This window comes from Pungitius pungitius, chromosome 14 (assembly GCF_949316345.1).
Source record: "Pungitius pungitius chromosome 14, fPunPun2.1, whole genome shotgun sequence".
In the NCBI taxonomy this organism is placed as follows: domain Eukaryota; kingdom Metazoa; phylum Chordata; class Actinopteri; order Perciformes; family Gasterosteidae; genus Pungitius; species Pungitius pungitius.
Genome location: NC_084913.1, coordinates 10,158,871 through 10,179,986, shown reverse-complemented (window position 1 = coordinate 10,179,986; position 21,116 = coordinate 10,158,871). Strand labels below are relative to the sequence as shown.

The window sequence follows — 21,116 nt, the reverse complement described above, 5'->3', positions numbered from 1 at the left end:
GGTCCCCTACTGGCCCCGCTGCCTCACACACACACACACACATACACACAAAACACACACACACATGAAACACACACATCTTTTAGGAGGGGTACTGAGAGTGGAAACGTGTAGGTTGGCCCTTTTTTCCCTCCGTATCGACGCAAGTCATTAAATAATTGGTCTGATAGTAATAATAATCTAGTCATTTTAAAACAGCCAAAAATAAAAAACGTGTTTTCAACATTTACATATATTTATATACATACATTTGTTTTTTCATTCACAGTAATCATTGCATCATTTAATTGAAGGTAATCCGATTGTGAATATGTAATCTTTGGGCCTTTAGTAGTTATCACACTGAGATGTTTAAACAGTATTTTCCTTGGCATACAAAAATAACATACCATTAAGAACTATCTGCCACATACAGTTGTTCGTTTGGGTGTTAATACCCCTTTTGTCTTTGTGGAAATTATGAATAAAATAAGTAAAGTATACCAGAGACAAAAGTGTACAGAAAAAGGCAGACCTTGTTTTTAAAGATTTTGTCAAACTGCAGCCCTTTCCAGCACAGAATTGGAGGCGATGTGGTTGATGGACATGCAGTGGAGATCTCAAGCTGCCTTTTATGGCAATAAGGCTGCTGAGCGTTGCAGCAGCATCAGGGACCTCTGGGTCTTTAGCCCCAGGGAGTAAACAACCAGGCTCTTTTGTCCATTTTACAGTTCAAATAGCTGAAAGGTTACTCCAAAGTCTCCTCTTTATCTGTTTCTCCCGTTTCCTCCCCTTCCAGATGTAGACTAACTCATTTAAACTGTAGAAGCCCAAGTGGTGGAGGGCTTTGAGGGGCAGAAGAAGTTTTAAAAGTTAAGAAACACAATATTTAATTTACATCAAATGTAAATATAGGCGGCAAATTCATAATTGGAATGCGTGCAAACAATTACAACAGCACAGGATCAGTGTGTGAAGATCATGGCTCTGTTCATCCATTAAATTAACTGAAAGTTACATGTTGTCTGCATGCAAAGGGGGGGGGGGGGGGCAGGGGGGCGCTGCTGTCTCCTCTCAGCCGCGCAACACGCACTCCCCGAGTGGTCCTGAGCACAGGGCCATGAATCATCGTGTTTCTGGCTCTGAGTCTCCAATTCTTCCGCCCAGGAATCTTCGTATAGTTGCTCAGAATACAGGATAGCGATTTATAACCCCCCCCCCACGCCCCCAGTCAGTGTCTGGCAGCCGACCCGTTGCCTTTTATAGGCTGTGTTTTAATTGCTGAGTAAACATTTGAGTCAGTCTGATGCAGAGCAGTCAGATGGAGAAGGGAGCTGGCTTGGCTGCTGCTGCTGCCGATGATGATGAGATGAAGAGGAGAAAGACCGAGGCAGATAGGGTGGATGATGTGAGCGCATTTTTTCACTTTTGGTTAAAACAATACCAGTGATGTATTTATTCCAAATATAACATTTTATTTTACAAAGCTAAAAAATAAAAACTTTTGATCGAGTTATAACCGAGATGTTTGACAATCGTCAAAATAGCTCAATTAGTTAATGGCATTAGGTGGAAATATGTCCATAAAGGGCTCTGGACAGCTGGGGGTCGATAGGGGTCATTGTTCCAGCATTACCTAAAGATGACTGACCTCTTCTGGACAAACGCAGAACAGCAGGGACAAATGCATTATTCAGGAGAATCTGCTTGCTTCTAAACGGTCCCATCTGTGAGCCTCGCCTTTGCAGATGTTGCTAAAACTGCATTAAAGCTGGCAACTCACGTGGAAGACTAGACTGCTTATGGACCACAATGCGGCCTATTCATGATCCATAAGTCTGCTTTGTTATTCACAACAGGGGGGCGCTTTGGAAAGAATCCGATCCGAGCTTCAGATGAACAAATAGTTCTATTGTTCCGCCCACATCAGCCTGGAAAAGACCAATGAGGCCGTCTTCCTCTGGCGATTTCAACCTCCCACAGCAGTAAGAGCGCACATTGAATCATTTTCTCCCTCCTATTATCCGTGGAATATGACATATTAAGAAGTATTGTATCCAAAAAGCAAATGCTTTAATAAAAGGAAATAAATACAGTGCTTTGGATGGCAGTTAGAATCCATAACAGGCATGGGTTATTGCACAGACAAGAACTCCTTCCGCTCAGTCAAACTCAACACATTTCATTCAATAAACCCACAGCAAATTGAAATGCGTTTGTTTCCTCTTTCTCACCCGGTGACTGATTACATATGGCTGCAGGCCCTTCTTTATTTACCACTGAACATTAAAAAGACAGACAACACATCCGTGACCTAATTGTCCGACTCAATGATGGCTACAAACGGATGTCAACCGCAGGGACGGGTTGACAAAACATGTCACTGAAGACATTTCCCTGATGCTTGCGGTGCCTTTCAACAAGAAAAGAATACACTGGTATCATTCATAATGCTGTGCATTAAATGCTCACATGGTGGTATGTGTCTTGCAAGAAGGTTTTACGTCAACGCTCTGCAGTTTAGTGACTTTTCTCACGCGCAGAGAGAACAGAGTTAAAAAGTCTGTGCTTCCATCTAGAATTGTGAGAGTGAAAAATGTGCAACGTCGACATACGTTTTTGGAAACACTCGCTGTCATGGTGGCGATGGTCCGTCCTTGCTCATTACGGTGCGACTCGGAGATACAGAGGCAACAAAGGAATTGTCCGTGTATTTTGCATTACATGTCTAAAGGTCTCCGAGGAAAAGCGCGAGCCCACCGTCAGAGCTGCGCATTGGGTTCTGCATCTGCTGCTGCAAATAGGAGTATAAAACATGATCAGGAAACAAAAATAAAAACATCAATAATGGGCTTTCTACATCAATTCTGTGCAAATCATAGCTGATGAATGAGCAAAACCCACCAGATTAAATACACAAACACTTTTATATCACTCTACCCGGTCATCGAGAGGCAGCCCGGCTTCCTTTGCATAAAAAAACTCCAACAAATGGATTCCATTCAGTGGTGAAACCGGTCGACAACAGCCCTTGATTGTGTGGCAAAAGAAAAGCAACAGCTGGCCCCAAAGCAAATTTTAAATAAGCGCTTTGACAAGTAAAAGAATGCCAAATGACTTTTGAAATTTGACACTGACAACAAACAAGCGTGTTACATGTGACTAATTCTAATCTGAGGGTAAATTCCCTTCCTTTCATCTGTTGCAAATATCTTATAGATCATCTCATTAGAAGTCCATTAACAATCATGAGTGCTTTTCTACAACACAACGCAGCTCCTTAGATGTGTGTTGGCACTCTCTGCAATGTCGTGTTGTTCTAGCATCCGTTTACTTTTAATAGAACGCAATGCAGAGTAAGTAACATGTCCAGCTTCAGCATAATCTTTGCTGGGCAGCTTTCTTTAAAAAGGGACCACATTCGACAGATGTCCGATCTATTTTTACATTTTTTTTATAAGGGCTTTGACAAACCCAAGGCAAGTGTCATAATAAGCAGCAACAGTCATTTTTAGAAGAAAAAAAAAAACAGAAAAAAATGATTTGGTGTCTCCAGTTGTCAACATATTTGTTTTCTTTTATTTTCCACACTGTCTGGTGTCTGGCTTTTTTTTAGGACTAAAGAAACCCTTCTTTCACAGAAATAAAGAGACAAGCCGACATGTCCATCGTTCAAATGAGGAAAGGGAAAATTGGTCACAAGGCAAAAGAGATCCAAAAACAATAAAGAAGCTATTTTAACGCCAGGTCAGTTACTTTTTCATGATGTATGCCTTTGAATTACTAATGCCACGTCGCTAATAAGATAGACACATTAATGTTATTTGGCCGCAGGTTTGAATCCCATTTTCCCAGAGATGACTCTCGGTTAATATAAGATCCTGAAAATCACAAGAAAAAAAATATATGTATGTATATATATTTATTTTTAAGAAAAAATACATCTAGTACCCCTGATTTCATTTGGGTATCAATATAAAGATACAGCAGAGAAGATCCTCTCTGTAACTTATGCTTAACATAGAAGCAGTAGTTTAAATGACTGTGATTCTTTTGTGTCAGACCTCTAGTGTTGTTAATGACATCAATGTAAAAAAATTAAATAATAATTGGGTGTAGGAAAATAATTGACTAATGCAATTCATGCGGTTGTAAACGTTTGTATACAAAACAAATATTTCATGGGCGCTAAAGCTGTCCTGTAAACTGTCTGTTAGTAAAACACATTTTTTTAACCGGCTGCGTTAAAAGAGAAAATCTACTGTTTGACAGTGCGTGAAATTGGCGCTTTGTTCATGTCTTTTCAAAGATGCAATGTTATATAGAGGCAGACAATATAATCATTTTTACGTCTTTCTTCATACCTCATAAGCATTATTAAAGGGTTAATGTCCTCAGTCTTTGTTAGGAAAATGTAACAGACTTTTTGCAAGATTGAAAGTATTTGGATAGTTTTGAAAGGCATTGCATTTACTTGTTAGCATTCTTTTTTTTATCTAGTAACTTAAAAGGTTTAGTTTAAAGATTGAATGAAACTTCAATTTCCAAAAGTAAAAAAAAGACGCAAATAGAACAGAACTGAAAGTCCCCGTGACCAGGCGTGTGTCACAAGGCGGGAGGAGGGGGTTTAAGAGAAGTTTAAAGGTCAAAGACTTGGGGGTGAAGTTCAAACTATTTGTCCTGGATTAAACTTATTGGTCTTATTCAATGTTTATGTCTTGCTTGTGGCCATACTGGCAAAGGTGAACCTCCTTAGGGGTTCCTAGTCCAACATTGTCACCCTTAGGGTGCACAACTGTGTACAAACCACACAAAAACAAAGACAAAAATGCACATCTTGGATTTCAGTCAGTACGTCAGTAATGATTCCCACGAGTGAAAAGCGTGTGGTCACACAGAGATATCTCAAAAGGAAGATTGTTATTGTGGTTGAGCAGTCTGTGTGCATGAAAATAAACTGAGGTTTATTTTGGTGTCTGGAGTGTGACGAATACGCCGCCTCAGTCTGGCGTATCCGGAGTATCTCCTGCCGGGTCAGAAGGTGTCGTCTTCTGCTTGTATATGAAGGTCAACAGGAAGAGGGCTATGTCATGTGAGCACCAGTAACCCGTGTGAGATGTCACCGCTGACCAATAGCGATTCTCCACGAGACCCTCCCGGAGCTCAAAGTCGATGCGCCGCTCCAGCTCCACTGTTAGGACAGAAACAGAGACATTGTGACTGATTCGTCCCCTCCCGACCCACCAACCGACGTGAGATGCTGTTTTGTGTCGGAAACAGGTGAAGTGAACTAACGTGATGTGTCAGTAACTGGTGACGTGGGTCGAATCAGGGTGGAGAGGCCGTATGCTGACTGGCTTTCTGTCCGCTTCTGCTCGTCTTCCTCAGTGTTGGCCCCTCCCTCCAGCCCTAAAGAGACTGATGGCTGGCTGTTGGAGCGGGAGAAACGAGAGAAGAGGATGCCTCCGATGCCCTTCCCTATGCTTGCCGCTCCTGTATTAGTTGTGGTGGAAGGAGAGACACAAAGAGAGATATGCTGGGTGGGATGACGCGTCAGGGAAGGACTGAAAGAATGGTAGAAAGGCCAACTTTGTCTGTGTTTTTATTGCATTTCCTAATTCCAATATATATTTCAACATATAGGAGAAGCAAAGTGTATCCGCCCATTCTCTATTCCCCCACATGATGGCACTGTGGATGCAAGTGTGCATCTCACATTTCCTCAAATATTGAACCACACAAGAGAGCTCAGATTTTAACAGTGGAACTCTTTGTCTTGGCCTCCGATCGCTATGTCATTGCATGCATTACCACCTGGATCATCTACTCCTTCATTCTCCACCTGAGGGACCATTCATCAAAGCAGTCTACCCTCACACGTCTTTAAAACAACAGCTCTTCTGGGAAGTATAGTAATCTTCTGAGAGTATAGTAATCATCCTATTGTTCACAAAGCACTTTTGAAGTCAGACCCACTCTCCAGTAATGTATTCCTGTTCCTGAGGTAGCTTGAAAAGAATATTTAGTCATGTCCACAAGAGCCAGAAAGAGCCTTTGGACCAGAATTGGAAGAGTGGATTTTGCGTCTTACCCATTATGCTGGCCTTGCCCAGGTTGGTGATGGACTCTCCATAGTGCCTGCGGGCGAGTACTGGAGAAGTGCTCGGGCTGGGGATGCTCTCGGTGTCGGATGGCGGGTCTTTAACCGGGCTCAGATAGGTAGGCCGGAGCTCATCGTAATGTGTGGGGTTTATGGCGCTACACCTGACAATCAAAATAAACACCAAACAATTAAAAAATACAATCCGGGTGCGTAGAAGGACGAGCGTCGAGTGTTAAAAGACGTAAGCTCTTACCAGTGTATCTGAACAGGTGCAACATTGCTGTAATGTTTGAGGATGAGGGGCTCCAGTCTGTAGGCCTGAACAGATCAATACAACTTCAGTAACTTCTGTTAGCTTAGTGCAGATACATTTCTTCACTTTTTCCAGCTTGTCAAAATGTGAACAGTGCTAATTTTCAATTTTTACATTCGGCTGAGTAAGCTGCAAAGGTCTGCTTTCCTTTAGCTTAGTGCAGTCAAGTTAGAAAATGCAAACTCCTACTTAAAAAAAGAACACCCAAAATCTGTGTGTGGGCTGGGCTGAAGTTGCACATAACTAAGGGAAGTGAATGTTGATGTCTTGGTGTTGCAGGCCTGTGGGAGAGTGGGTGAGCGTCTGTATGGTTCGGGGCATTCAAGGTAGACTGACCACGGGGTCTGTGGGATGGAAGACGTTAAAGAACCGGCTGCAGATGGAGGTGGGCAGAATGTGGTCCTGGTGGCAGCTGATACCAGGCCGGATCCCTCTGAGGGCCAAGAACACGGCCAGAGGAGAACCCATGCAGAAGAAGTTCTCAATCTGAGACAAAGTATGACACAAATGTCTTTACTACCGACAGCAAAAGCGTTTTTTAAATGAACCGTTTATATTTTGTTTTCCCAGAACTATGGGCACATATTGTTAACATACATTCAATGGTACCACTATTACAATAAATGAAAAAGCCCAAACTTGTTGTGGCATTAGGTGAACTGCTGTTGATCTGAGTTCAATCAATCAATCACTATCATCAATGGAAATATCCAAGAAACGAAAACCACCATGACATACTGATTTAGAGTAACGTCATGATGTAATAGCACGCATACAATATGATGAAATTATTGTGCGTCATACTTTAAATTTTAGGGCTGGGCGTGCGGGAGGTTTTGAGGCTTCCAGGGTGAGGAGTTGGCTTTCCAGCTCTTGTAACCTGTTAGAAGGAAGAAGTTAGAAGGAAGAAGTTAGAAGGAAGAAGTTAGAACGGGACACACTGCTCATGAAGTACAAAGAAATATATATATATATTCTAAAAAAGACAATTTCATTTCACAAATGTATTTTCCACCGGCTACATTATAAATACATGGTAATAGGTGGCACAGAGGAAATGTATTAAAATCAGTATCATAATACCGTGCCGCATTACAAAAACCAGCAGAAAATACCATTTTTGCAAAATATCAGCAAGCTCTACCTTTTCCTCGTGAGCTGGAGCTGCTCTAAAATGTGCTTCTCCTCGTAGGACATCCAGCGCAGGTCCAGCTCCTCCTCCACAGCGTGATGCTCCTGCTGGCAGAAGCGCACAGGATCCCATCCCGTCATGATGTCGTACGTGATGACGCAGCCGAGGGAGTGGGACACGATTGAAACTTTGCCCCCCCTCTCTTCAAATTCGGGGTTCCGGTAGCAGAACAGTGTGTACAGTCTGTTTAGCTCCTGTGTTAGGCCCTTGGTTATCTGGGGGGGACAAGCGGAGAGGAACTTCAAGTAGAAATAGTGAGTCGCACAGAAGTCAAATTTGTGTTTTTGTGTGAAAGTGTGCGACTCTCACCTCGTCCCGGTAAAGGGGGCTGTTGTAGTACATGATGTCCATGGCGCTGCTGTTGAGTAGATCTCTCAGTCCTCTCACTTTGTCTGGAGTTATGGAGTCAACCGTATCTACGGAGACAGATCAACACAACGATGCTCTCCATTTATACACCTAGTGGCCACTTATACCTAGATGATCTAATAAAATCCACATTTACAAAGATAATAATTAAATGGATTTGATAGTTGATATGCTGCTATGCTCACACGAGTACAAACCAAACAAAGTAAATAAACACACGCATTCAAGTATACACAAAAGACACACACTGACCTCCATCCAGTGCCAGTTTGGAGCGCCACTCGACAGGCAAGAACTCGACATGCTCGCCGCTGTGCTCCGAAAAGTGCTTCTCCTCCATCTTCCTCACACCCTCCCTCAGCCTGAAAAGACATATAGTAAGAAGATGTGTATTTAACTTTGCAATGAAATATATCTATTACCTAAGTGTGGGTTTTGGTACACGTTTGGTGCTCATGAAACATCTTCGATACAAAATGCAGCAACGTGCTCCTCCTACAGACTGACTAAAAAGTGTGTTCGCACTCAGTCTCACACTGAAATGAATGGCTAGAAGAGAATGACGCCCATTTGGCTACTGCTTGATGCAAACACACACACACACACAGAGAATAGCCGTGGCGCTATTAGTCGTATAAGGGCAGCAATAGCTCACAGGAAACTTAGAGAAAGGCGAGTAGGGTGTGGGTTGGAAATGGAGCCTTTTAGGGGGCTGGCCTGTGTATAGAGCACCAAATGCAACATTTGACAGGACTATCTGTAGACATGTTTTAAAATACCCAGGAGAGTTGAGCGCTGCATTGCAAAGCTTTCTGCGTATTGATCACTGATCATACTAAGTTCAGTTTAAATTGGTTTGAAAAAATAAACTATAATTTTCTGTTAATGCTGCTGTTGACATTCAGGAAGGCACAGAGGAGAAATTAATTTAGATTTTCAAGTATAAACAAAATAAGCTACTAGGCTGACGTGTCTATTTGATCTTTCTCCTCGTGCAATGAATGCCTGCATGCTGTAATCCACAGGGAGCTGCGAGTGAGGCTTAAAGTGCTCTGCAGCTTGACGTGGTCTACTTTACCTCCTTAGCTGGCCTAAGCTGCGACCAGTGGCCCGACGCTAACTTAGTGACACAGAGACACACATGGCTTTGGTCAACTTGTTCTTTACCACTGCATCTAATGCTAGCGGCCCAGGGCCAGTGGTGCCAGTCGCAGAGGAGGGGGGGGGCGGGGGGGTCAAGCTTCCCTCCTAAAAAGGAGAACAATAGGCATAATTTGCTAATTCAGGTCTCCAAAGGCAGAAGTCATTACTGTGGCCTGTTGTCAAAACTTCCCCACCTGCACTTCACACACATATCTACAATTGAAAAGAGTTCTCCATGAAAATGTGATGCCTTTGAAAAATAAAAAAAGAACTGGGCATGCATTTATTTTCTTACTCGCCTCACTAAATGAGTCAGGCATATGAATGTAAAAAAATCAGCAAGAGAAGAGAATGAGGGTGAGACGGATGCAGAGGGAGGGGTTGGGAGGAATACAAACGCTGCAGGTGCAGTATCGAAAGAAATGCTTGAAAGGAGACTGACTGTGCCACTTTAATATTAAGCGCGCCCCTCTTAACTGTGGTAAAATGTGCTTCCTACAGCTAATTAAATGTACCTCAACAATAAAGGAGTATATCTGTGTTTGTGTTATGTTTACCATATTTAATAAATTAAGTATTAAGCCTCTCCAATATGTAATAAGCAGTGACTATGTTGTTCTGTGAAAACTAATACACATATTGTTTCATACTAGGCAATGGTGGTGAATAGAAATAATACAAATAACGATCTGCAATCATCTGAACCTGCCAGATACCTGATCCCCCTCATCAGTCAAGGAAAACACAGTATGTAACATGACAACGGCAGGCCTGAGAACAGACAGAAAAGGATTTGGCACAATATCTAACCATTAAAAATGCAAACAAATAAACTTCCTGGCATTCCAAAATCCTAAACTAAACTATTTGGTAAATTTGCGAATAAACTTAAACTTCCCTTAGCTCTAATTTAATGGAGCAAAAGTGAGAAAAAAAAATAAACTCACATTCCAGTGTTTTTAATAATGCGTCCTGTGTCCATCTTTTGTCCAATCCCATGAACGACAAAGACAATGTGTGTGGTCTGAGGGGGTCTGTCCTCAGGCGAGGCCTCCTCAACGTAACCCCGATGGAGCCGCGTTCCACTGCTGGAGGCTGGAAGACAAAAGCTAACATTTAGCTATTGGCCTGAGATTTTGGTACCGTGAGAAAAGTAAAACGTTTCAACATTTTGTACGGGACTTATTAATTAAACACACATCCCTATCATGTGTGTTCCATCAGCAGAAGGCTTTAAATATCAAAGTGACGGTGTTTGAGTAACATCCTGCTCTTAGTCCAGTAGGTGAGACACAGGACTCGCTGCACTTGTAATGGGACACCGTATTTAGAATCTATAGTCTGGTCCAGTCATGTGCTCGAGTCTAGTTAGCGATTAAGGAGATTTCCCTCCCTGTGTGGTAGAGGAGGCTGACATAACCAGTGACAGCTCCCCCTCGTACTATCTGCATCTGCGCAGTGGAGCCAGATTAGAGTAGTCCACACAAATCAAACATCCAACGTGAGGTCAATCTACAGCTGCCGGCTGCCTGAGAATAACAGATGGACCCTGGCTGATTTTCTGGGTTAATCCAGTTAAGAAACAGCACTGTGCGCAGCTTTTTTTGAACAACTGTAGAATAATAGAAAATGGCGACTATTAGCCCATCATGTCTGCTTTAGACGAGAGGGAAAGGAAGAACTTGTGCTGCTCTCATGAATTTGAGGTAGTAGTAAAGGTTCTAGCCAAAGTAGCTTTTGTCTGTTGTCTGACGTTGCACCAACTTGGAGGCGTCAAGAGGATTTTTTTCACAATTTGGTGATCCTGTGATGAACATTAAAGCACCACCGGCACATCAAGATTATGGTTTATGAACAAATACCTACTGAGCTGACGACATTCTCATCCCTAATCAGCGACTGGTATTATTTGCACAAAAGAAACTAAGATGGTGAATCTCGTAATTGTTATCCACTAAACAGCCGCGCGGTACCATTCTTCTTGTGAGCATGTCGGCATTTTGAAGTTAGTAGTAATATTGAGAGATCCAGCTGCTTGGACTAAGAGTAAAACAGTTTGAGTAGATGATTGAAGCCATTCATCGTTCGATACAGAAGAACGTACACAGATACAGTATGATGAGACAACTCTTTCGGCACCTTAGCATCGCTTAATAGAATAACAAGGTGTAGGTAACAGACCTTTGGAGAAGCCCAGTTTCTGGGTGACGGTGCGTGCAATTTTGGAAGTGGTGGCATCGCTGTAGAGATATACCTCATCCACGCTGTGCCAATCCACATGGGTCCGACTCAGCTTCAGATGGTGGATGGCTGTGTGGGGGGAGGGAGGCAGTGAGAGACGAGTGAATAAATATTTGAATGAGCAGAGGAAAGAGTGGAGGGCATTGGTAGATGGCGAGGGAAAATGGGGCGAAGGATCACCGACACAGAGGGATGCAATTAGGAGTTTCAAGAGAACAGAGGGAGACAGGGTGGAGACATTGTAAGAATTACACCAAGTTGTGATCATCTTGAACCCAATACGAAAAACCCCAAAGTCTAGAAACACCAATTGATCTGCGGTTGGAAAGAACACACCAAACCACCACACACACAATGATTTGCATATTTCAGCTCTTGCTTGTCGGTCCTGTTCGAGTGTCATCAGAGGGGATATATTTGATCTGCAGAGACCCCAATTCAGTTCATCTCCAGTTCAATCGCTCCAAACTGAGACGCAGTGGCTGAGGCAAGTAAGAGCGAAGGTATGGCTCGGAGGAAACGCTGTTTGCTACAGAAGAGCGATGGATGAAACTGGTTGACTTGAGAGGCTTATTTTGTCTCTGCAGCGGGCTCTTTAAATGTCCCGCGCAGTCAAGTTCTTCTGGATGATGCGGTTGGAAGACTTTTGCGTAGGGCTAGAGCACGGTCGAGGCTTTTTGTGGCTCTGAACAAATCTGGGAATTGAAAGCCTCAAGAAAAGTAATTGGAGTAACAAAAAAAATGCCTCAGATTACTTTTCTGACAAACTTGTAATATTATAGTCCCTCAAACAATGTCAATTTAAGTCCTACCCGAAGATTCTATTATTGTATTGCTATTGGCCTTCAATAAGTACACTAAAAGCCTATATGGGGCTTACTGAACATCTTATATCATAAAGGTGGAGAAATATGGATTACTAGTGTCAGGTAATGGACCTTTCCATGTCTATATTTATATAACACTTGTTTAATGTATACAGTGTAAGAGGAAGGACTAAAAAAAGACATGTGTGACTCCATGTTGCTGTCTATATGTAAGTTGATAAAACATGATATACCACCAGAGCCATGGGTTTGCGTGTCACATGGTAGAGATTAACCTGGCCTCTGTAGGCGGGCGGGCTAATCTTCTTCATTGGACAAGCATAACTGGGGGGGTTAATGTGAGGCCAAGCAGTTATTGGGCCTTAGATGTTCACTCTGAGGGCAACCAGTGTGAAAAAGGAATGGATATCTCTACATGAGAAGAACAAGCAGAATCTGCTAAAAGGAACAGAAGTGTCGGATTAAGGGGCACTATTACATTTGGAATAACAAAAAGAAAGAACATTGCTTTTCCTAAACACATAAAACAATAAGGCTCATTTCCTGAGCCGCTTGAGCTGAGAGATTCCTACGTGACACGTTTCCATTTCTCTTTGCAGATCCTCCAATGAAGCCCCCTCGACAGCAAAGCAAACATAAGCTTAACCTCTACCACCACACGGGACATCACTTAACAAATCTATGGCAGAAGCAGCCAAGAGGACCCTTCACCACCCGGTTTGGCTTCATCTCAAACGGTTTAGTGGCCTCGTTTCCTCATCTACCCCATCGTATCACAGGTTGAGGGGCAAAGGAAAAAGGGAATGGTTGCAGTTGACATGACACTAACACTTTTTAATTATACATGAGGAGTGGGGGGGCCACAACAGACTGTTGAGTTTTATCTAAAGCTGATTCCACTGTAAAACAGGATGTATTAGTCAAGCTAGTATGTGAACTACTGTAAAGCTAAGTCGTCCCGTTAGCCTTATCCATACAAAGGACTAGTCTGAAGGGGTTAGCAGGTGCCAATGTAGCCAGCCGGAGGGAGTGGTGCGTGAGGACTGTTGAAGGACACTTCCTGTTTTACAGTGAAAGGCAATGCGTTGTGAAAGTAAGGAGAATGTACAGGGAAGTTTGGAGAGTTTACCAAGAGCGTTCTCTTACACTGCTGGTGATTGACAATGGGACACACAGGGACGAGGAAAAGGTTAAACGGTTAGGGATAAAGGTCCAAGAATGTGACAGAGGGTGGAGGAACTGAGTGTTACAGATAAAGAGAAACAAGGAAATTGCGTGTGGCCGTGGGGAAATATACAGGAAGCAGAGCCGGGAGGGCTGGAATTAAAAGCAAGGGCCTGTCTAACTAATAACATCTACAATTTGCTTGGAAAACATTTGTCCAAAGATGAGTGGCAAGATACCAAATATGACTTTTGCCTGGCAATAGAATAAAAAATGATGTAATAGTGATGTAATAGTCTAATCTGAATGTAATGTCTTTCCAGAGTGTACAACTAGTTGTACTGCAATGATCTCAACTCCAACCGGTGCGTAATGCAGGGAAGTCCCAGGTCTCTGCTGGGCATCAACGTCTGTTAGGGTTAACTATGAAATGAAGACACGGGCCCTAAGACTTCTCCACTCAGAGTCTGTGATGAGGGTCAATAGACCCAGAACTAGGGCAGCAGTGGACCTCTGAAAGGGCGCGTCTACACTGCATGTTAGGGGGGGTATAGTAAAGGACCACAATGGCTCCACTGTCCAGCTCATCACTTGTGTTTGACTCTAAACAGGGAGCTTTGTCCACTGCTCTTAGAGCGAGGGCCGGCGGTAGTTCATTACTGTCGGTCAGACTGCCCGCAGGGATGAGAAGAAAGTGATGAGAAACGGGGTTGTGGAGGTACAAAGGGGTAAAGAAGGGTCGCTTTTTGAGGAGCTTCATTACTTCACATCTACTGGTTTAAAAAGGATCTTGCCCTCACAGTTGAGTCAACCATGTTGTCTACTCACTATTGCGGCAAGGAGAGGAGACGGCTAGAAAGGTTTCCTCAAAAAGTAGCAGCAGCAGTAGTACCACACTTTGGGTCACAGCACAAAAGGGAGACACTCTAGCAACTAGGCCCAGTTAAGGCTGCAATGGAGAACTCAAGCCCAAATCGATTATTTTTTTGTACAACCATGTCTAACTGAGCCTAGGTCTAGGTCGAAATATTAAGATTGAGCAGGTCTGGACTAAAACAGAAAGGAAAACCTTGCCCCATATGGATCTAGGATCAACTAGGAGAGAGAGCACACAAGGTAGCAGAACTAACACAGCAGAAGTATGAATAAAAAACGTGGTATTTTACAGTACCTTGGCAGCGTTTGCGCTTGTGACATGTAGTTTTAGCACCCGTCTGATATCCACTCCATTTGAACAGAAAAGGGAGGTAGAAAGGGGGCAGGTGGGAGAGAACTAACAACCAAGAGAGAGTGAGTGAGTAATGGGCAACAACCTGGCGTCAGTCACACACACAGGCTAACCACTGTCATCACCCTCCAAGATAGTCTATCAAATAGCGCTGCGATCAGGTTACTGCTGCTTCAAGGGCCCCAGGGAGACCGGAACCGGTAACCGACGGAGCCTGAGCCTCGGACAATGACTACGTAGTACGCACAGGGGTGAGATGCAGCGCTGCTTGACATGATGACCAGGGTAGCGTCTGCTTTACACTCATGACAGGAATCTACTGTCTTTACAGAGGAGACCAGCATGTCAGGACGTTTGTCAAATGTGTAACGCACCAAAACTACTCTGGAAAAAAGAAGGCATAATCATTGGAAAACATTTTGTCTGTTGTTAACAAATGTATATAGTTGAATATAGGTGGAAGTGTCTTTCCCTAATACAACATGATTAAAATAAAACTAAGGTTAAGACATAACAATTAATTTGTTAATATTTTACAAATGTTTATAGAAATGATGTTGAACTCATTCATATAAGAAGAAACACAGGAAAAAGCAAGCAAACAAACAGCAGGGTATAATATTATTTGAGCTTGACTGGTGAGGAAAAAGGACATGTCAAATGACATTATCAAATCCAGTTATATAATGCCGTTAAAAATACATTGGAAAAAGTTATTTTACTAGGTCACAGATTTTGATAAATATTTGCTGTATTAAATTGAGTCCAATTCCAAATGATTGGTCTACAATCATTACACACCAGTTTAAATCTGACTTACAGCAGCGTTATGATTATATAGTCTCTGAATTGGCTGTAAATGGATGTCCTGACATTTAAAAAGAGATTTCCTGCATTTGCTAATCAAATCAGCAAAGACTCAACTAAATACTTCATTTCACGACAACGCAGACATCTGACTTGCAAATGTGGAGGAGGAGGAGAGACATGCCGAGTGCACAGGAAGTCTGTTTGCTTTAAAAGGTATCAGCAAAGTCCATTTAGGCATTACAGTGCTGATGGATCCATCAATATCAATAGGTGTTCCCTAATAAATGTAATATCGACAACACACAGAAAAATAGATCATACTGCGTTGCTTTTCCGGTCCACTAAAAGGCAGGTTTCAAACCAGCAGGGCCAGTTTGTAAACGATCAGCTGATCTTTTAAGCATGTTTCTGTTATCAATGATGCTGTGTGTGCCCAACCAAAAAATGTGCAGCTAAATGTGTGCTGTACACAAACAAACATGTGGGCCCTGCCTACCTCAAACATACCAAAAGCATTGAGCCTTCAGATAACCCTGACGCAGCCCGCTGGCTTCATTTTTCCCTCTGACGTCCGAGAGACAGACTGGGCCACACCCAAAGGTTTCCGGCATGGGCTCACTGTACTCAAATACACACACACACACGCACACGCAGTGGAGAAGCTTGAAGTATATAGAAGGGATTGTATTCTTATTTGTTATTTCGATTTGATTTTCAGTTCTCTGTAAATGACAAACCTAATTTTCCTCAGCCAGGCTTGGAAAACAACATTGGTACTGTCAGGCTTTAAAAAAAGAATTCTGCTGTACAAAGTTGGCCAGTGAAAATCAAATCATTAAAATAAGTTTCGAAACCCCATCATCAACTGCAATGCCCTTGTGGGCACTTTCAAATCAACTGTCGACCTTCCTTTGCGTCCCTCTTTAAAAGATAGTCACGTAAGTGAACATGAATTTGGGCGGAGAGACACAATTACTGTATGTGTACAAGAAAATAATATAACTTTGAATAAGGCATTGAAACCGTTAAGTTAAATAAGTGAAACATTTGTGAAGGACAATTCATCATTTGGCAGGGAAATGCCAGTGCTCCAATACTGCCAGAGGACAGCTCACTGGCCTTATGGTACATTTATCTATTGTAGAGCAGTTCAAACGTAGGCCGCTTACGGCTCCGAGTCATTAGCTCTGAGATGAAATACTCTGCTGTAAAGGCTCCAGGTGACAAAGACCAAAACAAGATAAATTAACAGGATATTTTACTCACTTCGCCTTCACCCCCTGCTAAAAATAGAAATGGAAAACAATCTGCCAACAAAGGCAGCAGGAGGGCTTCAAACAGATGCTCAGTTCCGTGCATAAAGGCGATCACATGAGCGGGTAAAAATACAGCCGGTATTAGGTTTCACAGACACAGACCCATATATATTGTTCGGCTACGTACTTATTCCTCACTTTGTGGAGATTAGAATTATGGAGGTCCGAGTCGACCTTGTAGTAGCTCACCCAGTGGATAAATTCTTATGGTCTCTTTGTTGCGCCAGTAGACGCCATGAAATCAATATGTGTTCTGTTCCAATGTACATTTCACACTCCCTGTTTACAGATAATCAGACTCTCAGACTGAGCCCGGCTTTCCCTGTGGCTGTTTCATGCGTACATGTACATCCAGCTCCCTGTTTGGATTCAAAACTTCTTTGATTTGATTCAGGAAAAGCGCCGGTAGCTACGAGCTACATCACACAAGCAGGTGAGGATGTGAGGCGGGCCGACTGACCCACAGTGGTGACCTTCTTCTGCTCTGTTGACGTCTTTATTTATAGGATTTCATTTCGTCAGAGTAAGGGGGAGTGACGGTATCCCGACGTGTCAGTTACAGTGCAGTATCACAGAAACGAGGCAACCCGAATCATTGGAAGTCAATGTGATGAATGTAAAAAAGCATGGGGAATTTGATGAGTAAATGCGAACAATTGATTAAGGCTGATGATTTATAAATTTGAATGGATGTCTTTGTGAAGGCTGAATGTCTCACACATATTTGCTTAGTTTTAATGACGCACACTAAACATTTGTGTCACTCTCTTTAGCGGGTCGCTTTTCCGCTACTCTCCGTTTATCTGCCACGCACCCACACATTCATCACCAGTGAAGGTCTCATAGCTCTGGCAGCCTTAAGAAGACTGCTGAATCAAAGAGCCTCTTTCTTTATTGCCTCTCACGGCCAAAGCCTGCTACGTTCCGTCTGAGCCAGAGAGACGCCTCTTAGTGCGCAGGCTGCACCTGCTTTGCCTCGGGAGGATGACATGACAAAAAACCTGTCTTGGCGTGAATGGAAGCACCTGCTCCATTCACTTCTACCGGGTTTGAATTGATACTACCGCGCGGCGCCATCGCACAGTTCACTATGCAAGACCCCCAATGCTTTTTGTTTGGTTTATTGGAACAATGACGACTTTACTTGTAATGGGGGTTTATTAGGAATAATGCCGACAACAGTATTTCCTCTACTCACTGCCCTAACAGAGCACTATACTGGCGTTCTTGCAGCAGTAAATACTGGTGAGTGAGCTATAATGTGTTTTGGACCTATGCCTCCACCCCAAACACCCGGACTCTCAAATCTAGCTGTAACAAAGTTATTCGGACTTGAGTGACCAGAATGGACGCTTCAGTGACGTGTTTTTCCATCCTTCCCATTTCTCTCACCGTCTTTGCTGTCGACGGTCCTGACCAGCACATCCGTCTCAAAGGTGTCCTGCATTTGTTGCCCGCGGAAACGGTTCAGGTGCTCCTGCTCGATGAGGTCACTTTCCTCTTCCTCTAACAGGACCCAGGTGCCATCGATAAACCACTGGCCCCTAATCACTGGAATATTGTCTTGTTCTATAAAACAGTAAAAAAATACCATGGATTGGATACACAATAATGACAAGGGATGGACACAGAATGGCCTGACTGGTCTGTGATGAAATATTAATCTAAATTAGGATGAATTCATTGAAATGACATTTTATTAGCTCTTGGCATGGCATTGTTATGTTCAGATTGAATGTGGGTTATGGTCTCAGTGGCTTATGCAGCAAGGAGTTTTGATTACAGAGATCAACATTATTACTCTCTCTCTCTCTCCATTAGATTCTCTGGTGGTGAAAGAAATCGTGGCAGTTCTGAATTTAGAATTGAGAGCAAAAGAGCATACTCTTATCTACGGCCACAGAGGCCCACTCAACTATGGAAGACACACTGATAAGAGGCCTACAGTAGCTACTATTCACTCATTTAAGGTGGTTTGTGTTTGGTCAAAAAAGGTAAGTCTTTAAGCTTTAAAGTGACCTTTTCACCTGGTTACAACATAAATATTACGCAAACGTTCGAAGTCTTAAGTGTTAAAGGCAAAGGAATGTCTGAGCTGTGTACAAAAGGACTTAGAGCCACAGCAGGAAACATTAAGGGGAATAACTGCTTCACTGACAGTCACTTGGCATTAACCTTCAAAATAACCAGCTACTCATGAACCCTTTCTGCAAGGTCAAGTTTTTCAAAGTGCCGCCCTTTTCTTGGAAAATAGCCAGCAGCACAGATCAGCTGAGTCTAATAGACTGACTTCCTGCTTTGTTTGGATGTCTCCGAAAGACAAGAAGACTTGATTTCTTAGCCGGGGGGAAACAATGCAGGAGTCAATCAGTAACGGGACTAAATTAGTCATCAAAGGCTAGTTAGTGTCTTTTTGAGCGTCGCTGTCAATGAGTCTCTTGCTGACATGCTGACGGCCATTACACAGCAGAATATGAAGTTCACGTATGTATGTGGTATAAGCACACAGCAGGGATCAGTGCCTGTGGAAGTGCACCCAGTGATGTTGAACCTGCATCCCCTGTGACCGCAAAGCAAAAACAAAAACAAATGTTTCCACACGCTTTGTTTACGTTTTGACTCCCGGGACACTCACGTTTCCAGTAGACGGGTTTGCACTCCCTCTCCTTGACGTCCACCTCGTACAGCCCTCCCCGGACGCACACGGGCTCGACGTTGATCTCGACCCCGTCGGGGTCCCTGTCCTCGGAGGAGGACACCGCGGACCCGTGCGCGCTGCCGGTCCTCATCTCCGGCGACACCGCGCCGTTGAGTCCGCTGCCCTCTTCGCAGTTGTCCCCGCGGTCCTCCTCGTTGTCGGCGTCGACCCGCTCGCCCGTCGCGCTGGGGTTCCGCTCACAGTACTTTCGAAACATGTGCTCGATGTTGAGCGAGTCGTGGCCGAGAAACGGCTTCCACGTCTTCTTGTCCTCCTTGTAGAACCAACGCACCTCCTCCGGACCGAGCTCCGTGACCACCTCGTTGAAGCGCTGCCTGGAGCTGTTGGACCGCGACCTCTTCCTCCTCTCGAACAGCGGACCCGCGATGTTGCCGCCGCTGTAGTCCGGAGGGCCGCTGTCGAGGAAGGCCGCCGGCGAGTTCAGGTCCAACATCAAGCCGTCCTGGGTGCCGCAGTGTCCGGCGTATAGGAGCGGCAGGTGTCCGTCCAGTCCCGACTGGACCGAGGACATCCCCGCCTGCATCGTGTCGTCCATGGGACTCATCTCGTAACAGCACGAGAACTCATCGCTCCCCAGAGCCCAGTCCCGGTTGTTGTTTCTGGCGCCGACGCCGACCGGCGAGCCGTTGCCGTCGGTGTTCAAAGGAGAGTTTAACGCGGAGGTTTTGGTTGTAATGTTGAAACCGCTCATAACTACCGTTACCTGCACAACCCAAACTCACGACCTCCGCCTCTTCGCATTAAAGCTCACAGTATCACTACACAGCGCCTGTCGCGTGACGCCATAGTGGTTAGTGTTCAAAATACAAGTGTTAACAAAAACAAAGACCTCCAGACAAGCTCACACCGCATTTCCCCAACTGCCCCACAGCCGTTGCTACATCAGTTTGTTAGCATGCTAGCTAGCTGAGCTAACGGTTGTAGAACTCCGTGGCTAGCTTATTAGCATGTCTGCAACGTTGCGACCCGGAAAACCTCTTCTCCCCCTTTCTCCTCGTAACAAACATAACGTTAAGCTTTTATCAAACCTCTTCCTTGTCACTGAGTCACTTTAGTCCAGGTCGATAGTCGTCATATTTTAGTCACCATACTTTGTGGGTGTCCCCGTCTCTCTGGAATTTCAGATTCATTCTGTGTCCAAACAAATCTTGCATAGAGGCAGTACAGTAATGTGCGTGTGCACGGCTTGACAGCTGACGCATAGAGCACAGGACTCAACCGTGAACGCGCACGTAGAAACTGCGCGAACATGACGAAATCCGTGACATATAGACTGCTTTCTTCTTATGGTGCACTAGATGGAGGCAAATACCCGTTAATGGGCTTCAGCCCTGATTTGATGATTTACGTTCATCGTGCAATGACTTGAGCTGCCTCCAGAGGGCAGCACATACCTACTCATGATAACTGAAAATATAACGCTGTTCCTGCTGGCCTGCTTTTTTTTTTGGAGGGATCAGAATAAGTTTACTGTTTAAAATACTATTACAAACTCCTCCAACGTTTCTAATCAGAAGGTCAGCCACAGTAACAAGAACAAACCAATAAAGTATGACTATAAACTTTGCTACAGCCAAAGCTTTTTAAATAGAACAATATAAACACCTTTCTGACATAGTCACATATTTGTTCTGATTGACTATTTTCAGATACAATCTAGATGGATACACACTCCCCCCAAAATAAGTCAAGTAGCCACAAAGGAATTGCCT

At 43.7% G+C, this 21,116-nt stretch overlaps 1 protein-coding gene across 2 annotated transcripts; it reads right to left on the bottom strand.

Annotated features, from left to right (window-relative positions):
- Window positions 1–3,535: 3,535 nt before the first annotated feature.
- ddhd1a (DDHD domain containing 1a) lies at window positions 3,536–20,617 on the bottom strand. Of its 2 annotated transcripts, XM_037486219.2 has the most exons (14): window positions 19,321–20,617; window positions 18,078–18,254; window positions 14,503–14,604; window positions 11,281–11,409; window positions 10,047–10,194; window positions 8,209–8,318; window positions 7,897–8,003; window positions 7,540–7,802; window positions 7,200–7,275; window positions 6,732–6,881; window positions 6,336–6,400; window positions 6,071–6,243; window positions 5,275–5,472; window positions 3,536–5,170 (listed from the first exon to the last, which is right to left on the bottom strand). In XM_037486219.2, exons 1-14 carry the CDS (start codon window positions 20,093–20,095, stop codon window positions 4,980–4,982), a joined length of 2,664 nt encoding a protein of 887 aa, XP_037342116.2. In that variant the 5' UTR covers window positions 20,096–20,617; the 3' UTR covers window positions 3,536–4,979. The 2 variants fall into 2 exon arrangements, with proteins under 2 accessions (XP_037342116.2, XP_037342118.2); XM_037486221.2 differs by lacking the exon at window positions 14,503–14,604.
- Window positions 20,618–21,116: the final 499 nt, after the last annotated feature.

Excerpts from the sequence above, each read along its gene's own strand:
- ddhd1a (XM_037486219.2), bottom strand. The coding sequence starts at position 20,095 with ATGAGCGGTTTCAACATTACAACCAAAACCTCCGCGTTAAACTCTCCT. Across the intron at positions 14,605-18,077 it reads GACCGTCGACAGCAAAGACG|TTCTCTCCCACCTGCCCCCT; the intron begins GTGAGAGAAATG and ends CTTGGTTGTTAG. Across the intron at positions 5,473-6,070 it reads GGGCAAGGCCAGCATAATGG|GAGCGGCAAGCATAGGGAAG; the intron begins GTAAGACGCAAA and ends CAACTAATACAG.